This window comes from Telmatherina bonti (genome assembly GCF_933228915.1).
Source record: "Telmatherina bonti genome assembly, chromosome: 14".
Lineage (NCBI taxonomy): Eukaryota > Metazoa > Chordata > Actinopteri > Atheriniformes > Telmatherinidae > Telmatherina > Telmatherina bonti.
The window spans coordinates 28,273,444-28,294,988 of record NC_136612.1 but is presented as its reverse complement, the minus strand read 5'-3'; the positions used below and the strand labels follow the sequence as shown (position 1 = coordinate 28,294,988).

General features: G+C 39.8%; 4 protein-coding genes across 4 annotated transcripts in view; 1 reads left to right on the top strand and 3 right to left on the bottom strand.

The window, feature by feature from the left end:
• Positions 1-1,416: 1,416 nt before the first annotated feature.
• cnp (2'',3''-cyclic nucleotide 3'' phosphodiesterase) lies at positions 1,417-5,712 on the bottom strand. The gene is made up of 4 exons (XM_079252394.1): positions 5,628-5,712; positions 3,001-4,496; positions 2,787-2,914; positions 1,417-2,700 (listed from the first exon to the last, which is right to left on the bottom strand). The coding sequence occupies exons 2-4, from the start codon at positions 4,463-4,465 to the stop codon at positions 2,236-2,238; spliced, it is 2,058 nt and encodes a 685-aa protein (XP_079108520.1). The 5' UTR covers positions 4,466-4,496; positions 5,628-5,712; the 3' UTR covers positions 1,417-2,235.
• On the bottom strand, positions 5,631-9,963 carry odad4 (outer dynein arm docking complex subunit 4; the record flags this gene model as incomplete). Its single annotated transcript, XM_079253113.1, has 11 exons — positions 5,631-5,702; positions 7,032-7,132; positions 7,291-7,487; positions 7,655-7,741; positions 7,820-8,027; positions 8,107-8,316; positions 8,440-8,518; positions 9,217-9,275; positions 9,360-9,513; positions 9,625-9,756; positions 9,838-9,963. 11 exons carry the CDS (start codon positions 9,961-9,963, stop codon positions 5,631-5,633), a joined length of 1,425 nt encoding a protein of 474 aa, XP_079109239.1.
• Positions 9,964-10,282: 319 nt separating this feature from the next.
• Positions 10,283-17,614, bottom strand: dnajc7 (DnaJ (Hsp40) homolog, subfamily C, member 7). Its single transcript, XM_079253492.1, has 14 exons — positions 17,529-17,614; positions 16,650-16,738; positions 16,429-16,553; positions 16,055-16,168; positions 15,708-15,782; positions 15,492-15,610; positions 14,919-15,072; positions 12,868-13,032; positions 12,597-12,688; positions 12,388-12,461; positions 12,030-12,176; positions 11,758-11,910; positions 11,558-11,620; positions 10,283-11,442 (listed from the first exon to the last, which is right to left on the bottom strand). Exons 1-14 carry the CDS (start codon positions 17,600-17,602, stop codon positions 11,405-11,407), a joined length of 1,482 nt encoding a protein of 493 aa, XP_079109618.1. The 5' UTR covers positions 17,603-17,614; the 3' UTR covers positions 10,283-11,404.
• A 33-nt stretch (positions 17,615-17,647) lies between these two features.
• nkiras2 (NFKB inhibitor interacting Ras-like 2) overlaps positions 17,648-21,545 on the top strand; it is a 4,851-nt gene continuing 953 nt past the window's right edge. Inside the window, exons 1-4 of the mRNA XM_079252443.1 lie at positions 17,648-17,677; positions 19,375-19,497; positions 20,299-20,540; positions 21,169-21,545. The exon at positions 21,169-21,545 is cut by the window's right edge and continues 953 nt beyond it. Coding sequence (XP_079108569.1) covers positions 19,404-19,497; positions 20,299-20,540; positions 21,169-21,411 — 579 coding nt within the window. The 5' untranslated portion in view covers positions 17,648-17,677; positions 19,375-19,403 and the 3' untranslated portion in view covers positions 21,412-21,545. The remainder of the gene's footprint in view (positions 17,678-19,374; positions 19,498-20,298; positions 20,541-21,168) is intronic.

Sequence of the window (21,545 nt, the reverse complement as noted above, 5' to 3'; positions counted from 1 at the left end):
TAATAACAATGTGGAATGTTAAACTTACAGAATAAACTAATACAAGAATATCTTTGTGCAACATACCCTTTTAAGTATCAGTAATGAAAGTGACTGGCACGACAATGTCAGGTTGTTCAGATGAATCAAGGTTTAAATTTATTAGTCTGCTGGCCCTCTCTACACTTCCCACCATCCTCCCAGCTGGAATGAGGCTGAAAAGGTGGCGAGAAAGGAAGAAATCATTTATGTATTAAAATTGTAACAAGGATGTTACAGGATGCAATATTAAATTTTATTTCAGTTTAACTTAATATTATGAGGTCAATTTAAGGGCATCCCCAGAGAACAAACTATTCCTTTCTGTATAAAAGTCTCACCCCTGTCATGGGTACAAAAAGCAGACCATCCAGCCTTGATGCTTGTAACTCATGTCGACCAGTACACCCATCCTCTCATAATTTACATGATGAAATAGATTACAAATGACTGATTTTTTTTTCTTTCAGTTTCCTACTTTTATGCTTACAGAATGCTCTAATAGAAATTTCCAAGGAGTACATGATGGTACCATCACTTTTAACACAAACCTCACACATGGAGGAGAAAACGTGGCAATTATCCGTCGTTGACGTTGATTGGTTGTCTCATCCCTTTATGTGACTAGCAGCCAATGAGCCAGCACTAGATCTCTCACACTTAGTTTGAGATGAACTGCTTGCAAGTTGCATCGTGTCCTCATCCTTGACCTAAAACTGACCCGTGTTTTAGAGACTCACATGGTATTTGCGCCAATGAGATTCTAGTTTTGACAGTAAAACCTCTAGAAGTTTTCGCATCTTTTAGACTTACGTAACAGTGTGTAAAAAACAAAAACAGCAAGATACATCATGTTGCTAATTCGTAACCAGAATTTTTTGCTGCACTTCTATGGTGAGCAGATATGCATCAGGTAGCTCACACAAGGTGCGCAGATTTAAATAAAAAATAAAATTTAAAAAAAAAAAAAAAAACCCTTTCACCATATTAGCTAATGCATGGACAAATTGACAGGTTATCAATTGTAGCAATATAACTTTTGATCTAGTCCACAGATGCTGTATGCTGACTTTTGAGTATCAGGTATTTACTTAGGACTCCCTTTGAAAGACTGAAAAAAATAGGGGTTAGTTAGCGACTTTACCATATTTTTTGTCCTTACAGCAGGAGACAGGTCAACAGCGCCTCTTGCTGGTTAAAACAGTCAACTACAAAGCTCACACTACAATAAAATAGGAGAAAAAACTGTCCTGGTTACCACAGTTAATGCAAATGAAGGTACAAGAACAGAAATTCAGATTACTCGAGTAAATCCTGTTTTTATGATTTTATTTTCAGTTTTAAGTGTACAAAACAAGTGCAAAAATAGTGATTCATAAGAGCTACAGAATAAGACCTGCCCTTCAAGAATTACAGTCAGAGTACAAATTTAAAGTAATACACGAAGTGCTTCTCAAAAAGGTTTGCGTAATAGAAAAGGGTTGCTAAACATGGACTTAGCTTCACAGCATTTCATAAGTGCAAGCTGCAGAAACAATGCCAAATTTATCAGAACTCTCCCTTTTAAATCATGCACAAGGCTGATTTTTAAGAAGGATCTCTATAAATGACATGTATTCTAGTACTTACAAAGATTACTTTGGCCCATGTGGTATCAGTCATCTTCCAGACTGAGCAAATAGGAATACAAGCATGTCAATATTGTGTAAACTTAAAAACTATGTCAAAGGAGACGCCACACAAATTTAGTCAGTGGCAGAGCTACTTTTAGCAGATTAGTAATGTATAAATATTGTTAACCAGAAATTCATGCAATAAAAAAGGTACCTAGTTGTCACATCTAAATATTGAGAAATACTGGTGTAAAGAGGAGGAAATCCTAGCAGTAGATAACAGAGCTGTGTGAGGAAGATATACTACGTAGAACTGCTGCTAACAAGACCTCAGCAAACAGCCAGGAAGTTTAATTCTGGCACTGACAACAAAACACTGAACCATGTAACCATGTTGACAAGCCTAACAGCTGAAGGCATCTTGGGTTGTGGTGCAAATCAACATTAAAAAAAAAAAAAAAAAAAAAAAAAAAGGCACACAGCTTGTCGATTTCGGGTGGCAAGAACTGAACCCCTAAATGCTGCACAAATCACGCACAAAGATCTTGCACAAAGTAATCCTAGCTCTTAATTCAGAGACCAGACATCCCCTTAACATCTGCATCTACAGTATGGTGCACTTCTGCTTCTTTTTCTTCTCAGGATCTTTTTTAGTTGGCTCAAGCTCCTTGCACCTGTAGAAGCTGGAGAAGCAGGCAGGTGCACGAATGGGCTCTCTCAGGCTGAGCAGCCACCTTCCTTCGCCGTAGTACGCAAGCGAGCCGAGCTCCATCTCCTCCACCTGCTCCCCCTGCTGGCCTTCCTGTTGCAGGGCCAGGATTTGGAGCAGATCCACACCCGTTTGAACCGGCTCAACGCCCTCCGCGCAGCCGAGAGTGACATGGGCGCGGCTTCCCAGAGGCATGGAGGCAGCTGACGGGACGTCGGCCTCTACCTGCTTTTCGGCATCGACTGGCCAAAGCTGAAGCTGCTCCTCGGTGAGGGACACTCTGGCACCAACAGTGCGAGGAGTGACAAACAGAGCCGTCATTGACAGCTCGAACACAGAACCGTAGGAGTTTTTAACAGCCTGTAGAAGGAGGAAATATCGCACGATAAATGCAAATGAAAGTCTTTAAAAGCCTAGTTTTAAATGAAGAATAAGTATTTTCTTACCGGATTCTGTGCATACTCTTTGGCCCCCTGAGCCTTTCCATAGTCACAAAATTTTGTAGTGCAGTGGAGGGCTCCTTTGGCTTCAAAGTACTGCTCCAGGTCCACCTCCTTATCAGGTTTTCCAGTGACTGCGATCAAAATGACAAGGTCAGCATCACCTTAAATCAAACCAAAGATGCTAATCCCCTTTACGGCATACGTCAAACAAACTCACAGTCACTCAGGCATTTCTTGAAGGCATCCAAGGTGTCCAGGGTTTTCAAGAAGTCCATAGATGTGCAGCGAACTTTCTCTTCAACGGAAGACAGCAAAAACCAGCCAAAGTAAAGAGGAAGGGACGTTTCCTCAAGTGGCGCTTTCATGGCTTCCAGTTGGGCTTCTTCAAGTCTGCGCTTTGTCTTTTTTTTCAGCTGAGCTACATCTCTGCTCCATTCGGTTTGTGGCTCCAAGAAAACAGGCACGAGGTGGTGTTGTTCAGCGATCTCCGCCAGACGGGCCAGCCGATTGTGGGTGTGGTTTGTGTCATCCACCACTATCAGCATGGCAGAAGCAGTCCCTTCACTGCAGCAGGCCACCACAGCCTCATCCAGAGTCTTGTACCCATCTGCAGATGACTCTGGATCTTCTGGTTTTACACCATGGTCGTCAGCACAGATTACAAAACACCGATTCTTGTAGGAATCGGCGATTGCGCGTGCCAGAAAGCTTAAGCCACTTCCGGGAAGCCCTCTGAGGACAACAAGGGTACGGGACATTTGCAGGGTGTCTTTGGTTTGCTGCTGCTCCAAAAGGGCAAAAGATAAGGAGCCAGTTGAAGGGACAACATCTTCATCTTTTTGGGCTTCAGCTTCCTGCTCAGATTTAACATCTTCAGCCTCAACTGCTGGCTCAACTTCCTTCGGAGCAGGAGACTCTGACGTATCAGGGTTTCCTTCCTTCTCATCCTGTGTCAAGTCCCCACTCCCAATCTCCACCGATGGCTCTTTTTCTGCTGTTGCTGGTACTGGTTCTGTTGGCTCATTTGAAGAAACTTCTGCCATCAGCACGGTTTCTGTTACCGTCACTTCCTTCTTTGCCTCAAGCTCCATGGCAGCTTGCAGTTTTTCCTCGGTTTCCACTTTTTCCAATACGTTCTCCTCTTGGCTCGGTGGCTCCACATCAGCTGGCTGCTGGACTGCAGCTGGTGCAGGGGATGTTTGCTCTTGTAGTTCAATTTCTGGAACAGATTCTGCCAATTTCTCTGGCTGCGGTTCAGGGACGCTCTCTGCCAGAGGCTCTGGGTTATTCTCTGGCACGGGCTGCTGTTCAGTGTTTTCTGGTTCTGCAGTTAAAGCTGCAACTGGGTCAGGGACATTTTCAGATGACTCATCTGGTTCTGCTGGTGCCATCTCGCAGGGTACTGACTCCACACCTGATTTTTCCAAGCTGTTCTCAATAGTTGTCTGTACATTTTCCTGTGTCATGTTTTCCACTGCAGGCGGCTCTTGTGTTTCTTTCATGTTTACTACTTCAGTAGCATGACCACTCACTGCCAGCTGCTCAGTCTCTTCCACAGCAGCTGGTGGATTCTCAGGCTCACTGGATTCGGCAGTCATCTCCAGTTCTTTTTCCATTATGGCCTCCTCTGGCTGTGGCGTCTCTGACACATCTAAAACTTCAGCACTCTTCTCTGTATCCATGTTTGTTCAAACTTTGGACACTACCATGAACCTAAAACACAATTGGGGGAGGGGGTGGGGGGATGACTGCATTTGATTAGTCAATAATATTTTCAAAATAAATTGCTATCAATTCTGGTAACTTTAAAAAAAAACAAAACAAAAAAAAAAAAACTTATTTAGTTGCAAAGAAAAAACATGCAAGAAAAAAAAATCTGTCTGGATTGTGGTAATAATGCCACTTCTAGGAACTGTTTTTTTTTTGTTTTTTTTTTTAAATCTAACTCTAATATTTAAGAGAGGTGTTGCAAGATAAGGACAGCTCCAATATATTAGATGATAAAACAAAAACTGATTATCCAGGATAAAAAATCTCATGATCTCACCACCAACTTAAGCTGTGCTGAATATTTGTGTCAGTCTGGGTGTTTCATCACTTTTCACACAGAGGTGGAAGCTAAATGTAGAAACAGTTCCTTTTATTCAAAGTACAATTTCCAATTTTGCGTTTACGGTATGGATGGATGGGTTGAAGCTGCGCCCAATCAAGCCAGCAACTAAAGTGTAGCTAAAATGGTGCGCCAAACGCGGGGTATTAACAGATGTTAGAAACCATATTGTGGGTTTTTTTTTTTTTTTTTTAAAACTAAAGAGGAAGAGCTTGCAAGACAAGTGAAAGCAACAAAGAAATCTCCCCTCCGTTAATCCCCATGATTTTCAGCTATTACTAAACAACCGAAACGAAAAAAATAAGTAAATTTGAAGAAGATTTACAAATATTTATCCCATTTTTACATTTTGGTAAAGCACGAGTAAGTATCTATAGTTTTCGTTTCGTTTGACGCAACAAATTCATGGCAGAGAAAATGTATTGTCTAAATTAAGCGTCGTGGGCTGAATTCAGGTGCGCTAGAATCGGTCTTTAAACAAAGAAAATAGTTTGAAAATGACTAAATCTACATTTTACTCTGTCGGGAGTGGCGTGCAGCTCCCGTTAGCATGCTAGACAAAAACAATTCATCTTCACGCCAGACTAATCTCTTCATTTGGCTTTAACCAAATGTAACCAGAACACTGTGGGGGAAAACAATTCAGTGTGTGTCACCAGGACAGCTACATTTACACTGTGTGCACAGACAAAATAAACAGTTTGCAAACAATGTTTGCCAAAATGCCACCTTACCAGTCAGACTGCAGAGAAGCTGATAGTGCTGCTGACCACGCGTTTCCCTCTGAATACAATGACAAGGCAGTCCTCCTACCGGACACGCACACGGTCCTTTTTAAGAAGAAGAAGAAGAAAGCTGGGGGGGAGATACCGGGAACGCGCATTTGGGCGTGGCCACAGACACGCCCCTGGCGGAGAAAAGGCGATCGTCATCTTTAAAAGGGAAGGAGATGTTGGATCATGCTCCAGCCTATAGCCTTTCACAGTTATTATAATGGTTACAATGTTCACGACTGTATGCTTAACACGCAATGTGCATCAGTGTGGAACATTTATATATATATGAGGGGGAATAACTACTGTCTCATATGCAAAGCTGCTGTAAAATCCAAATGAACTGTGATAACACTGCTTATTTGCATCCACTATGGCAATCAGTTAATTACTTTTTATGTATCAAAACAGGAAATCAGCTCTCTAAAAAAGATACTTTTCTAAATGATCAACTATGCTGTCAAACATCACAACAAATATACCATAACCTGATATTAGCAGGAGCCCTGCAGTTATTTGTATAAAAATTACACCATGTATGTATTCCTGATGGCAGATGTGACAGAGCAGGTACAAGGGGGAAGTTTATGCCACCATAAAACATAAATTATACCTGTACATTTTTAAGATACCAATGAAAGGTCATAGCTGCCAGGATCATTGTTTTATATAGTTTTTAGTGCAATTTCATGGTTTCCCTTTTTTTAAAATGTATATTTTCTTTATCGATATATACCAGTTCCTCAAAGAACTTTCTTGAATAAAAAATTTAGGAGTCATATGTAAGTTGATTTGGATAAAAGTGTCTGCTCAATGACTTGAGAAGAGAAAAGAGTCAGACTGACACTGAAAATAATAATGATTAAAAACAAACATTATTTGCTATTCAGAAATAACATTTTAAAATGAGTAATCTTTTTTTGATAAAGACAGAATAATATACTTCCATCGCAATTCCAGAGCAACACAAACATCTTTGATAAAATTGAGACTTCAGCACTTTTGCTTACATATTTAATTTTTCAAGGAACACCACTTCAGTTCAGTTAATGGTTGTCTGCTACCCCAGCACAAATAATGACCCACAGATTTCTGATATAAGAATCAACACAATTTCCGGTTTGTATATGCGATTCATTCAGGTGTTTAAAATGAGGAAGACTTGACAAGTTGATTGGTTTTCTTCTGGTTTTTCCCCAAGCTGTTCTCTAATGTCCTGCCAAAAGACATTCTCAGCATCCAAGGTGTTGCTTTACTTCATCAAGGGCCTGAAAGAAAGATGCTGAATGTCAGAATTGGAAAAAGAAAAAAAAAAAAACATTCATATGGAACTAAAAGGCCAGCAGAAAGAAGATTAAATTGGACCTTCTGGATGACATTCATGGCAGAGTCATCTTCTTGAAGTCTGGCATGGATCAAGGCTTCCTCAAAGTGGGACACAGAGGATTCAAAGTTTCCAAGCTTCACTGAAAAAAATAAAGAAAATGGAAATGACTTCTAACGGGTAAAGTAGGAAGTACAGCAGCATCAGAGCCTGGAGTGGTTAGAAAAAAGAAACATTTTGCTTCTGAATCTCTGATTATAAGAGCAATATCAAGCAATAACCAAACAAACAAATAATTACATTCTGACTGTGCTACCAGAACATTGGCATTTATTAGCCATTTCTCATCAGCCAGTTCATCAGCTGTAGCAGCTGCAAGGACGCCGTAGTCTCTGGCTTCTTCGTAGCAATTGAGCTCCATGTAACAACAGCCAATCTCATGGAACAGCCAAGTCTTCTCCAAACCATCACTAACCAAGGAAGTTCTCCTTTTCCAGCTAAATTGCAAATGTAAAGGAAGACAAGTTAATCCAATCTTTTTAGGTACAACTCACTCTAAAATGTTGCTGGTAATGATTTCCATTAAAAAAAAACATTTATGCAAAGTTTGTAGATATTATTCATTTCATATGTATGACTGATCGTTGGTTTTTTATTTACTTACAACTCAATGGCCTTTTCAAACTGTCCAATTTGAGCATAAGTTCGGCCTATGTTGTCCAGAGCCCTTGACTTTGCTTCTGGAAGTTTGCTGTTGGTAATAAAGATGATACATGTTGGTCTCTTGTGAAAATATCATTTCAGTGGTATGGTTGATTTAAATTCTAACCATTGTTTGGCCAAATCCAGGTCTTTTTGATGATGCTCTAAAGCTTTCTCCATGTGTCCCAGATCAAACAAAGCATTTCCAATGCAACTGTGCAGGCTTCCCAAGAGCTCGGTTTTATTAGGAACATCTTTCTCTGACCACCTTTGCACTATCTTCATGACTTTTTTAGCCTTTGTCAGACTACGTTCTGCATTTCCCGAAGTCAGCTCTAAGATGACAAAAAGTGAAAATTCTTTAATTGACTAGACAAGTTGGGAGCTGCGTGTTTAGATAAACGCATATCATACCTGCATCGATATCATTGAAGCTCTTCAGCAGAAATTGAGCATGTTCCGAAGCTGCCCTGCTTTTTTGTTGTATATGCTGATGGTTCCCTTCTTTCGGAGAGATTGGTTTTTCCTGATTCCAGAACTCAGCGCAAGTGTCGAGGGATTTGAGGCAGCTCTGAATGATGTCCTGCAGTTGTTCCCCACGCCTTGTCCTACCTTTTACAAAGTCTGCAGATTTTTACATAAGTGACTTGGTAAGGAGTAAGATGACAAAAAACTAACTAATATCAAGAACACCAAATCAAACGGATAAAAGCATAGCCATATGAGAATAAATGAATAAGACAGCACCTTCATCTTTCATCAGGTCTTCTAGAAATGTCTTGTCTCTGTAGAAGTCTCCCAACAGTTTTTTTGTTGTTTTTTTAATCTTGGAGATATTCTTATTGTGATCTTTTTTTTCCTTTGTCAGATTCTGGAAAAAAAAAGAAAAAAACCAGATATTGACTATCTTGTGAGGATACACCAGTCAGATTTGCCATGCCACCATCTGTTCTTCACTTAAAGCATATAAAGAAGCATGTACAGTAGGCTCGTGAACATCAGATGTGGATCACAACAAAAAAGGCTGTCTTATCTGATTGGCACCCTTTCTTCATTGGGCAACCAAGTGCTGTGTTTACTTGGGGTACAAAAGGCAAGATGACACACAAAGGCAAGCAAAGACATTAAAGGAACTGCATAGTAGTTTTCTGTGAGATAACTCTTGGTCACATCTTGGTGTTTCCTATTATGCAACACCAAAGTGTGTCCTAAACATTGGTACAAGGCAGACCAAGAATACACCCTTTTTAGAAATGGTTAAAGGGATGACATTGGCCTCTTTCAGTGCCTTGCAAAAATGCACAAAAGCATACACAACAAAAAATTTTCAGGAATTATTTGAGGAACGATGAAAAAGAATATAAGGCACTGAATAGGCCTCTGGGTCATCTCGCACTCTGCAAAACCCGATTATCTGTGCAACCATTTTCCCCCCCGCTGTTTGTACTTCTTATCCTAAAAGCTGTTCATCTTAGGCCTGAAAGTTTAAAACAGTTTCTACTGTATAATACAGCAAAGACTAACCTCATCCTCTTTGTGTAGTGATAGGTCTTCTTTAATCTCCAGTTTAACTGAGGAAGGGCCTGGAGATGACAGAAAGGTTGAAATCCAGATTTAAGGGGATGATTGCATGAAATATTTCTAAAATATCCTTAAAAATCACTTACTGCCAATAGAATTCTCTATAGCCTCTTGTGCTTTCTGGATACCCAGCCTGAACCCTTGAATTTGAGGACGGATCTTTTGTCCTCTGTCATAAAACATCAGTGCAAATTCAAATTCTCCTTGGTAGTATAAAGCCTCTGCCTTCTGGTACAAGCCCTGAAAATTACAATATTGCTTTTTCTTTCCTTGTAAAAGAAGCCAAAAACAGAGGGTTGTTTTGTATTGACAACAAGACACAACTTGTGATCGAGGAAGACAAACATTTACCTCAAAAAATAATTTGTCGCCTTTGAGTGAAGCTTCAGCATCTTTTAAAGCGTTGTCAAGTTGGCCAATCTTCAAGAAACATTTGGACCGACCGACAAAGCATTTCCTGTCGCCAGGCTTTAAAGAGAGCGCCTAAACATAGCATGTCATTTTGAAAGTTAAGCCAACAAAGCAGGGCAATGCTAACCGCGTGTAGCTACACGGGGCACTTACCGCTGTAAAGCTCTTTATGGCATTTTTGTATTCTCCTTTAACAAATAGCCATTCCCCATCGGCCATTAAAGTTGAGAATGCATTCTTTAACTTTTGACCACTAAGGTTTTCATCTGCCTCCGACATTTCTTTTCCACTTTAAAAGTGTACAGACATAAAAGCCTCCAAGCTAATTTAACTTCTAAAGGCGAATGAGCCTTGGTATCCTAGCAACACTAACAAACCTTAGCTGAGGAGAAAGCGGCCTTTCGATCATTTCTTGAAGCACAATTATATCTATATTCCTTGAGACTCATGATTGCTTATAGGAAACCCCCTTGTTAAATAATCTTTAAAATTTATTTAAAATAAAGTGTATTCCTTTAGATTCGCCTAAACATGCAGTAAGACTTAACAAAAAGAAGACGCAAATAAAGGGGAAACCTAGAGAATGCCAACTTTATTGACACAGTTGGTAGTTTTAATGGATAAAAGAGGGTGGTTTCACCAGAAAGAGCAAAAATTGAGGGCAAAGATGAGGACACTCTTGAGGACTGTCAAGTGATATAAGCAGCCTAATTCACTTAAGCACAACACTTCATGCAGACAGCAAATCGATTACCTTTCAGCATTTTTTTAAAAAGTAAAAATTTATCTTTTTCAAACAGAAGAGTGCCTTCATCTTAAACTGAATGTTTTATAAGACAGCAAACTTACAATAAATATACATATGAAAATAAAAAAGATGGAAAAAAATGATCAACTAACATCACAAATCAACACTTTACATTCCAGTAAAATGTACAATGCAGCAATCTGTGAATGGCAACATCAAACATAAAACCGCTGACGACAAGAGGGAGTGCGACTTTACTGGCAACAAAAGCAGCACAGCTGTCTCTGCTGCCATCTTTCTAGTGTGCTCTAGCTGTGCTGTATGTATAGGTCTAGGTATCAGCTGTTATTGAATTAAAAAAAAACAAAAAACAATTACGTGCTCCCATAGGCTGTGACAAGGAGGCAGTTTTCAGTGCGAATTCATAGCAGCCCATTGCTTGACAGATTCTCCAAACGGGAAAGGCGCTGCTTGCTCAGTGATCTTTCTCAGAAACCACCGATGAAGCTTTGAACTTTCAAGCAGAGAATACTTTCTCAGGACTAAGTAAGGATGAGCAGGACAGAAAGCTTGCTCAACGCACAGCAGCATTTCAAGAGTTTCCCCAGGGTGGCACTTCCTGCACGGATCCCTAAAAGCTCTGATACAATAGCTGCACAATTTTCTATTATATCAAAAATTCAGAGAACACTTGGACCAGTGTTGAGAGCTGTTACTGATTTTTATTTTTGTTTAATTCTGGTAGGAGGAAAAACAAAATCCAAAACCAGTAACGCTAATCAATCTGGGCCATCTTGGCGTAGCCGGAATTAAATCAATCGCTGTGTGTGGTCATTGGGTTGCATTCATTCAGTCAATGGCATAGACAAGAATCTGACTTGTATCAGTCATTAAATACAGATGGTGGGTTGAGGGGTTGACATTGCTGAAAAGTCCTGATGTAGTTACGGTGCAGGTAGATATGTCCTTCATTTAACCAAATTGGAAGAAGAAATTTCCAGGTCCAGATGCTAAAAAATAACACCAAAACATTATTTAAAGGCACTGTAGTATCCACAATATGAAAATAAATAAATATATTATTGACAGAGGAGCATATTTTTCTACAAATCATCTATTAATTACCTTCAAAACTAAAACCTCCCGGACCTCCAAAGAATGCCTTGAATATGTTGTTGGCATCAAAATCTGGCAGAAAAAAAAAACAAAAACAAAAAAAAAAACCCACAGAAAATTTCCCAGTTAGGCTTAAAATTTTCACACATTTTAAAATGGAAATTTCCCAGAAGTGTTCACCCCATGGGACCTCCCCCACCAGTACTGACCTCCCATGTTCATGCCATCATCCTCGAGATCCTGTCCGCTGTCATAACGAGACTTCTTCTTTGGATCTGAAAGCACGCTGAAAGCCTCACCGACTTCCTTAAACTTTTTCTCCTCTTCCTTCTGAACCTCAGGACTGGCTCCACTGTGACGGTCTTAAAGGAAGGAGAAAAGACACATAACAAATTTAATGTTGAATTTGTAAATATGAACTTTGTTGTGTGTATGTGCCTTAAGTGCCACAATGGGTCTTTTCCCAAGCAGAATTTAAGACCTGGATGATGTAGAAGTGCCCGTTTGCGATAAGCTTTCTTGATCTCCTCCTCTGTGGCGTGTTTATCGATCCCGAGCACCTTGTAGTAATCTTTTCGCTTGCTTTTCTTCAACTCCAGCTGAGCTGTTTTAAGAAGGTGTTTGTGTTCTATGGGGAGAAAGAAAAATAAGACACAGGAATGATTAATAAAATGTATATCTGAGAATGTGTGTCTTTTAAGCAAACATTTAAATGTGCAACCATATTCTTCTTCATTTGTGAAAATAGATCTCATGGTTTGGGGATGGTTTTTTTTTTTTTTTTTTAAACAACTGTATATGAGTCATTCTTGCTGTAGCCCCCCAGCAAATTACCTTACCTTTTGTCTTTTCTGTCTGGTAAACCTTCTCATAGTCCCTCACTGCCTCTTCATACTGCTCAGTGTCCATGTAGCTGCAGTACAGAAAGCAGAAATGTGTTAACCACTTTAAGAAATAAAATAAAACTGTAAAAAGTGATTATTTTGTCCTTTATCAAATGCAATCTGAGATTCCCTACTAACAATTAAGCTAGAAATGTCAGACATACCATTGTGCTCTCCTTAAATAGGCCTTGATGTAGGTCTCATCCAGTTTAATGGCCTTTGTGCAGTCTTCAATGGCCTGATCTAGTTTCTTCAGCTTTAAAAGAAAACCAAGAAGTGGGCTCATTCAAAGCAGAGAGTAAGAAAGATAAGTCAAACAGAGAAGAAAGCATCCATTCAGCCTATGGTAATCTGAAAGTGTGAAGCTCATGGTATAAATCAGAGGATGCAACCAACTTGTCAGATGTTGATGTCAGCTGTGATACAAGCTCTCACCTTTGATCCAACGGTGGCTCGATTGCAGAACAGCTTTGCATTAGTCTTGATGTTATTAGGATCTATTGTTAGAGCCTCAGAGTACAGCTCATAGGCTACTTCGAAGTTTCCCTCCTTGAATGCCTTGTTCCCTTCCTCCTTCTTGGCCTTTAGTGCTTTCGCATTCTGGGAAAAGAAGGCAAGGCAAGTTTATTTGTACAGCACCTTTCATGTACAAGACAATTCAAAGTGCTTTACATGAAACATCAAAAGCATTACAGATGGTGTAAAAAAAAAAAAAAAAAGCATAAAAGATGACACAAATGGCTAAATCACGATAAAATCATAAATTATGTTCAAAATTTAATAAAAAGCAGAATTAATTAAAAGTTACTGTGCAAATGTCATACATGAGAAAAGAAATGTTTAACCTGAATTTAAAAGTATCTACATTCGGTGAGAGTTTAATCTCCACTGGTAGCTTGTTGCATATATTCGCAGCATAATAGCTAAATGCTGCTGCTCCATGCCTATTCTGGACTCTGGTCTGGACTAATAAGCTGGGTTTTAAAATCTATCCTGTGACTGACTGGAAGCCAGTGTAAAGATCTCAAAACTGGTGTGACGTGTTCAGACCTCTCAGTCCTAGTTAAAGCCCTTGCAGCAGCATTGTGGATGAGTTAAAAATGTTTAATGCTCTTTTCAGGAAGTCCTGTTAAAAGACCATTACAGTAATCCAGCCTATAAATAAATTCGAAAAGAAAAGAATAATAAGATCAACCTCAAAATCTACTTTAAGTTACCACAGCAGAAAAACAAAAAAGGGTACAAGAGAAAATAAAATCATCATTGGCTATTTCAGATTTATCAGGTCATTTTTGTTTAAAGCCATCCATCCATCCATCCATCCATCCATCTTCTGCCGCTTATCCGGGGTCGGGTCGCGGGGGCAGCAGCCTAAGCAGGGAAGCCCAGACTTCCCTCTCCCCAGCCACATTTGCCAACTCTGCGGGGGGGATCCCGAGGCGTTCCCAGGCCAGCCGAGAGATGTAATCCCTCCAGCGTGTCCTGGGTCTTCCCCGGGGTCTCCTCCCAGAGGGACGTGCCTGGAACACCTCACCAGGGAGGCGTCCAGGAGGCATCCTGACCAGATGCCCGAGCCACCTCAACTGGTTCCTCTCGATGCGAAGGAGCAGCGGCTCTACTCTGAGCCCCTCCCGGATGACTGAGCTCCTCACCCTCTCTCTAAGGGAGAGCCCGGCCACCCTGCGGAGGAAACTCATTTCAGCCGCCTGTATACGAGATCTCGTTCTTTCGGTCACGACCCACAGCTCATGACCATAGGTGAGGGTAGGAACGTAGATCGACTGATAAATCGAGAGCTTCGCCTTCTGGCTCAGCTCCTTCTTCACCACGACAGACCGGCGCAGAGCCTGCATTACTGCAGACGCCGCACCGATCCGTCTGTCGATCTCACGCTCCATCCTTCCCTCACTCGTGAACAAGACCCCGAGATATTTAAACTCCTCCACTTGAGGCAGGACCTGACTCCCGACCCGGAGAGGGCAATCCACCCTATTCCGGCTGAGGACCATGGTCTCAGATTTTGAGGTGCTGATTTTTGTTTAAAGCAAGAATGTTTAATGAGTGTGACTGTAAATCGCCCTTTGGATAAAATTTGTGGAATAAAAACCTCACTCACTCAACCATTATGCTTAGCTGTATTCCATTCCTAGATGTCTGTAAGAGACACACTTAGCAAGTAATCCAACAGACCCATTTATTGTTGTTTGACATATTCTGAGTAACTGGTCTGTAACACTGTGTGACTACGGGAAAACCAATTATATCCCCCCCAGCTGATGTACAAGGGTTATTCAACCACGTTCCAGAAGTCTAAGTTATTTGAGGAATAATAACTACAAGAAAATGATGTCACTGAACCTTCCCTGAAGCCAAATGAAATCCATGTGATAAATAACCTTTCATGCTTTGAATCTGTCAAATGTGAAGAGATTCAGAACAAATCCTTTTTTTTAACCAGTTTGGACATAATGTGTTGAATTACTCACTCTACAAGCAAGCCGAGCCTTATCGTGATCCGGAGCCATACGCAGAGCCTGGACAAAGAACTGGACCGCCTTATCAATGCAGTCCTCATAGTACAGACAGAGACCACGCACGTACAGAGCATCGGCATTAGTGGAGTCCATTCGCAGAATATCACTGAATGAAAACAGTAGATTTACATTAAATGAAAAATTAACAAACATGTCCCATTATGTGTTATTATCTTTTAAGATTGCAGATACATCTGACAACTACAGTAAATGTTAAAATTTATGCTTCACAAAAGCTGATGCGATTCTTAGAATAAAGTCACGCAGCAACCGACTACAAGTCCTGTAACAGAAATGTTAGCAATAAAACGACACAACACAAGGCAACTATACAAAATGGTGTTACGGTTTTACTTATGAAACTAAGCCTTTACTTCTAGGAAGCATGAGCATTTCACTGCCTTTCTGTCTCTAAGTGATAACACAGTTAAATATGTCAAATGGCTTTTATTTCTCTTTTGATGTTGTCGTGTTGAAATTTCAAGAATTGTGAAGAGATAAGCAAACATCTTTCCAATTTCTTACCTGGCTACAGACTGTGCCTCTGGGTATCGTCCCAGGAGGGCTAAACATTCTGCCTTCAGTATCTTGAACTTGTGACAAGCTGAGGCAGCCTCCAAGGCACGGTCCATGCAAAAGACAACCTTATGAGAATCAGAGCATTTTTAGTTTCACTTGACATGATGGATATTGCTGTCACATTGTACAATGCAAATAAAAATATGACAATATGTGGCTTACCATTCTGAAGTCTCTCTTCTCAAACCCAATCTCGGCCATTCGCTCATATTCAAGAATGGATTCTGCATTCTTTAGCTGCCAAAGGAATTTGTGGTATTCAATGTGAGAGTCACAGACATAACGTAACTACAAATGGTGGCTCGTTTGTGTTATGCTCCCTGTTTCTTAAACCAGTCAAGTGTAAGAAGGACTTTTTCAGAGAATACCTGAAACTTTATTTCTTTTTCAGTGACAGCTCTACTTGAACCTGACTGCGTGAGACTTTTATGTTTTATTCCAGTAGCTTGACAAAAGCTTCTTCTGTCCAAGTTGTCAGATCAAGCTCCCTAAAATTCAGGCCAACTCACCTCCTGCTGTGCCTGGCTGTTATCTGGCTCCAGCTCCAGAACCCTCTGGAAACAACGACTGGCAGCCATAGCATTCCCGAGTGACAGGTGACACTTCCCCTCTCGCAGATGTCCCTGTGAGTGAAAGATTTACAGTTAACACACTTAAGTGATAATGTTCATCCATTCACACCTTTGTTGAAAATGTATAACTAACTTACCGGTATGTATAACTAAGATAATTTTTTTGTTTTGCTTTAGAGCTATTATAATTTCAGGATATGATTGCTTTTATCTAAACATAAAATCAGTGACAGCAAAAACGAAACGTACATGAAAAACTGACTGACAAACAGAAGAAGACTGAAATGGCTTGTTTTCCCCCTGCAACCCACCTTCATAAATGTGTGGTCTAGTCGTACTGCTTGCTGGGAATCCTCTAAAGCCTCTCTGTACCGACACAGCATCATTAGTGTGGCCGCCCGGTTTCCGTAGTAACTTGCATTCTTTGGGCACATATCTAAAGAAAACAAAGTCTCAAATGACTTAACGAACCAAAAACCAGTCCAATGATGACTGAAGTGGAAACCACCAAAAATAACTGTTGAAAAATTACCAATTGCCTTGGTGTAATAATTAAACGCCTCTGCGTAGTCCTTCTTGATATAATATGCATTGCCTTGCTCTTTGAAGCCCTCAGCTTCCCTGTAAAGAAAAGGGTAGAAAAACAAAATCAATGCATGTTAACTTAGGAGGACAAAAAAGTCTGAACTAACAGATATATTTGTTATTTGATATTTGTATTTAGTAAATGATGAGTAGACATGAGTTTTTTTTTTTTTTAATATATACAAATTGTTTCCCTTTTTATTTTAAATATTACTTTAGGTGTTCCCGTTAAGTGGTAGCAAATTCATAGCCATCATTTCTGAATGACAGTGTGCATGCATTAAAGTTTACTGGCCTGAGTTGGCTAAACATAGAAAGAGCCAAAAACAGCTGGGCAGAAGTGTCTATTCCAAGCAAAGGCGCAGCTATTTAGTTAAGCAGGGAGAGAGACCAGAGCCAGGAACATATGACACCATGCAGTGTGCTACTGCCATTACTTTTTTTGGAGAGCCTTCAAGCTTTACATCACGACCACATTGTAAGTGTATGGTGTCATTATGCCAGCTAATGCCATTCTGGCACTTTGACAATTATATGAAAGCACAACTACAGGTCCAACCAATCTTTACACTCAGGCCTTTAAGTATAATTTACTGATGTTACAATGTTAGAGCAGGTAAACCAGAAATCTAGCACGGAAGGTGGCTAACTGGAGAACAACCAAGCTATCCAAATGTAGCTAAACAGTTAGCATTAGCGCGCTAGTTAGCTTTAGAAGTGCGAGAAGAAAATTCAAATGACAATGGCACTGGAATAGACATATCAATCAAACACGTAGTTGTGCATTTATTTTTGCCGTTGACACCATTTCTTTTATAACTCACACCTTTCTAATTCCTCGTCACTGAATAGTTCCATGTCAGGGTCCATGTTCACGGCATCACAGTTATCCGTCGCCATTTTGCCGTCAATGAGGATGGGCGGGGCTTCACATTGCAGTCGTTACGTCACTGTAAACAGGAAGTTATCCGCTAGGTAAGAGGGACGGTTTTTCTCTATGTTAAAATCATTATAAAAGCAAATATATATTGACCAGCACGGAACAAATATTAGTATATACGTATAGTTTAGACACATTTCAGTCGGATTAGTCAGGTTTGCTTCACATTCGTGCCTTATATCCGGGTATTCTGGACATGAGTTTTTGTAAGCGCTAATGCTAAGCTATATTTTCGTGTTACAAACTACAGCCTTTGGTTAGTGTGATAATTTAGTCTTTCTATGGCTTTCTGTTAATTAGTCTTCTTTCAAAACGCGATTCGTTTTAATTTTAACACAATTTTACAAATGTAACATTTAAGGATGCTACATGGAGAACCATGAAAACCCAAACAGAAAAAATAATAAAAACTTGACTAGATTTGAGTTTTGTTCTATCTCTTGACTCTCTTGCTCTTGCACTTAATTTATTCATATTGTCACTGTCACTGTATTTTTGATCAGTTGACATGCTTATGTTTATTTTACAAGTCGTCTGTATCACTTTATAGATTATGATACTGATAATTATTAAGAATTCTGTAACAAAACTTTTCCTCATTGATTTTGATGTCAAAAGAAATTAACGTACTGTTTTTTGGGTACATTAAATCTGGTTCCTGTTTGGTAAATGAAAGGAGAAGCATTCAATTACAATAATACCCACCTTTCAGAATCCTTAAATGTCAGTCCACTGTGAACAAAATTTCCAAATGATAAAAAAAAAAAAAAAAAGAGAAAAAAATAAGTGAATTGATTTAATCTTGCCACTTGATGGACATAGACATGATTTTTCCAGTCACACAACCTCTGAACAGTCCAAACCTATTGGACTCTGCTCATTGAGGACCTTAGCTTTGGAACAACTGGTTTAAGACGTTATGCTTAAAACTGACTACATTAAATTACAAACCATAAAAGCATCTGCAAAAAATTTTGTCGGTGACTGGTGAGTAGCCAGACAATCAAACAAAAGAGTGATCCCAAACACTCTGCCAAAGAGGTCAAGAAGTAATTTTGAAAAATCATGATTAGTATTTTGGACTCGTCTTATTAAATTTCAGTACTGAATCCCCTTCTACATAGGTGTCATGCTCCGGTCCTCAAGGGCCACAATCCTGCAGGTTTGCAATGTTTCCCTGCTACAACATACCTAAATATTTAATGAATCATAGTGCAGAACTTTTTTTTTGTTGAATAAATGAATGTGCAGAACTTGATAGGGTGTTGGATCCATTTACTTTGTGTCAGGTTTGCTAAGGAAGGGAATATTAAATATCTACAGGAGAGCAGCCCCATAGGACCAACTTTGGAGACCCCTGACCTTGTAAAATATACTGAAAGCTGTAGCTATGAGAATGATGGAAAGGACGACAAAAAGGGAACCCTACACAATAGTGATTACAAAAGATATAATTTGTCTCTGATTGTTTTTAGCCTTTTTTTGTTAAATGTAATGGAACAACAGCTAGAGACAGAAATTGTTCCTTTTTGTTCAGCTGTATGGCAATTTCGCATTGACATGAAGAATTTTAAGCTTAAGTGTGTAGTATCAAAACCAGGAGTCACAAGATCTTGGCTTTGCTTGCCAGACCCTTTTTTCTTTCCTTACTTCTTTAATTACTATGTTTTTTGCTGATTGGATTTCATGTAACTTAACTTAGTTTCATCTGTGCAACTTCTTCCATTAACAGATATCCTGACAGGACAGTGAGGAATCATCATGGGTAAAAGCTGCAAAGTAGTCGTGTGTGGCCAGGCTGCAGTTGGAAAAACAGCTGTATTGGAGCAGTTGCTGTATAACAATCATGTGGCAGGTATGTCACCTGCCTTCTATACACCAGTGATCACCTGACAAATTGTCAGTATGTCTGAGGCAGTCCCTGAGAGAAGCTACAGTATTTTATGGCAAATTACTGGACATCACACGCAGTTTAATTGGCTCTTGTGAGATGGGAGAATTTTTTTTTTCAGTTCTTCAAATATAAATGTACATGACCACTCTAACTATTTAACTTGAAGCAATGAAATCAGAAAAGCATGAAGTAAACACTGAAAAATTGTGTAGTAGTAAGAATATTTACTGGGAGAGGCTCCAGCTTCTTAATTGGACTAAGCACTTTTAAAAAATGGATGGAAAGAAGAGTATTTACAGATGTCAACATATATTAAATGCTTTCACACATAGCTCGTGCAAACAGTGCTGTTTTCTGACTAATGAAAGGAGTTTGGCTTATATTCCATGATTGAAGGCAGCTTATCTTTGCTTTTTTGTGCACTATGCCTGCTTTGTGCCAACAGCTTGCTTTTATGGAAGTGGATGCCATAAAGTCTAACACAAAGCCAGCAGTAAAAAAAAAAAAAGTGATTCTCACACCTGCGTCCATTCACAAGTTAATAATTACCACTGCTCTCAGTTGACTACACACGTACCAACAGTGGGAGATGAACAGCTTGTGATAAGAGTTTTGAGAAAATTAAATAAATGGTATAAAAAAGTATTTCTGGTTTCGACCCACAGACTGTAAATAAAAAGTTTCCACCTAAAGAACCAAACCAGAGGTTTTCTGTCCAGCTCGTTACAGGACATGTCCCTGTCCTTGTGTATCCTCTAATAGGCTCAGAGCCCATGGAAACCCTGGAGGACATCTACATTGGCTCCATAGAAACCGACCGCGGCACACGAGAGCAGGTGCGCTTCTATGACACCCGAGGACTACGGGATGGAATGGAGTTTCCCCGACATTACTACTCTTTTGCTGATGGCTTTGTACTTGTCTACAGCATTGATAGCAAAGAGTCCTTTAAGCGAATAGAGGCCCTCAAGAAAGATATTGATCGTCACAGAGACAAGAAAGAGGTGAGAACTGAACAGTTAAGATTAGATTAGTGATATTTTAGCAACACTGGGTTCATTAGAAGGTGCATATCCAGATGCCTTAAAGTGATCATATCAGCTTTAAGGTTCTTTTAAATCTTGCCTACTTGCAGCCCACTTTAGCTGAATTACTGGTATTATATACATTGTCAGTGACTGAATCGTATGTGAAATGTGAGTTATAGATACGCCACACATTTTCCATCACAATATGTAGTATATATGTATTAATACCTTGATAACAGTTATCAATGTGTCAATTATTGTTTTTTTCTTCATTTTGGGGATCAGGTTACATAAATTTGGCCTCAGAGGAATGAAAAGTTCTTTATGTGGCGGCTCAGAAACTCTTACTGTCTCACATAAATCTCTTGTGCTTAACGATAAAAAGTAATTTGCACAGCCATTGATTTTTCTGCTCTATGTACTGGGATGAGTTTGATAAATTATTCATTCAAATGTTTCAAACTTCTAAGTTCATTTAATTCACATCATACAGTGGATGTAGTTAAAAGTTTTATCCAGCATAGTGAAGCACTCTGTAGTGTTTTATGTGAGCAGTGGAAACTTTTCACTCATATGATGCTAACCTGGTAATTTTGCCTTTTAGGTGACCATTGTTGTCCTGGGTAACAAGCTGGACAGGAAGGACGACAGGAGAATCGATTCAAACTATGCCCAGAACTGGGCCAAGAATGAGAAGGTGCGTCTGTGGGAGGTGTCGGTAGTGGACCGTCGCACGCTCATCGAGCCCTTTGTCTACCTGGCCAGCAAAATGACCCAACCACAGAGCAAGTCAACTTTCCCCCTCAGCCGCAACAAGAACAAGGGCGGCGGTTCAACAGACAGCTAAGATGTTTGACTTGTTCAGGGAAGTATGTTAAAGCAGAGAAAATCCATTTTGACAGAAGCAGGGACTGATGCTGGAGGAGTTTTAAGCTTTTGAGAATGTGCAGAAGTGATGATGAGAGAAATAGCAGGATGATT

Excerpts from the sequence above, each read along its gene's own strand:
- cnp (XM_079252394.1), bottom strand. The coding sequence starts at position 4,465 with ATGGATACAGAGAAGAGTGCTGAAGTTTTAGATGTGTCAGAGACGCCA. Across the intron at positions 2,915-3,000 it reads CAAGAAATGCCTGAGTGACT|TCACTGGAAAACCTGATAAG; the intron begins GTGAGTTTGTTT and ends TTTTGATCGCAG. Across the intron at positions 2,701-2,786 it reads AAGAGTATGCACAGAATCCG|GCTGTTAAAAACTCCTACGG; the intron begins GTAAGAAAATAC and ends CTCCTTCTACAG.
- dnajc7 (XM_079253492.1), bottom strand. The coding sequence starts at position 17,602 with ATGGCGACGGATAACTGTGATGCCGTGAACATGGACCCTGACATGGAA. Across the intron at positions 11,911-12,029 it reads GGCACTTCTACATCATCCAG|ACCGTCACAGTGGAGCCAGT; the intron begins GTCTTAAATTCT and ends CCTTCCTTTAAG. Across the intron at positions 11,621-11,757 it reads TGATGGCATGAACATGGGAG|ATTTTGATGCCAACAACATA; the intron begins GTCAGTACTGGT and ends TTTTTCTGCCAG.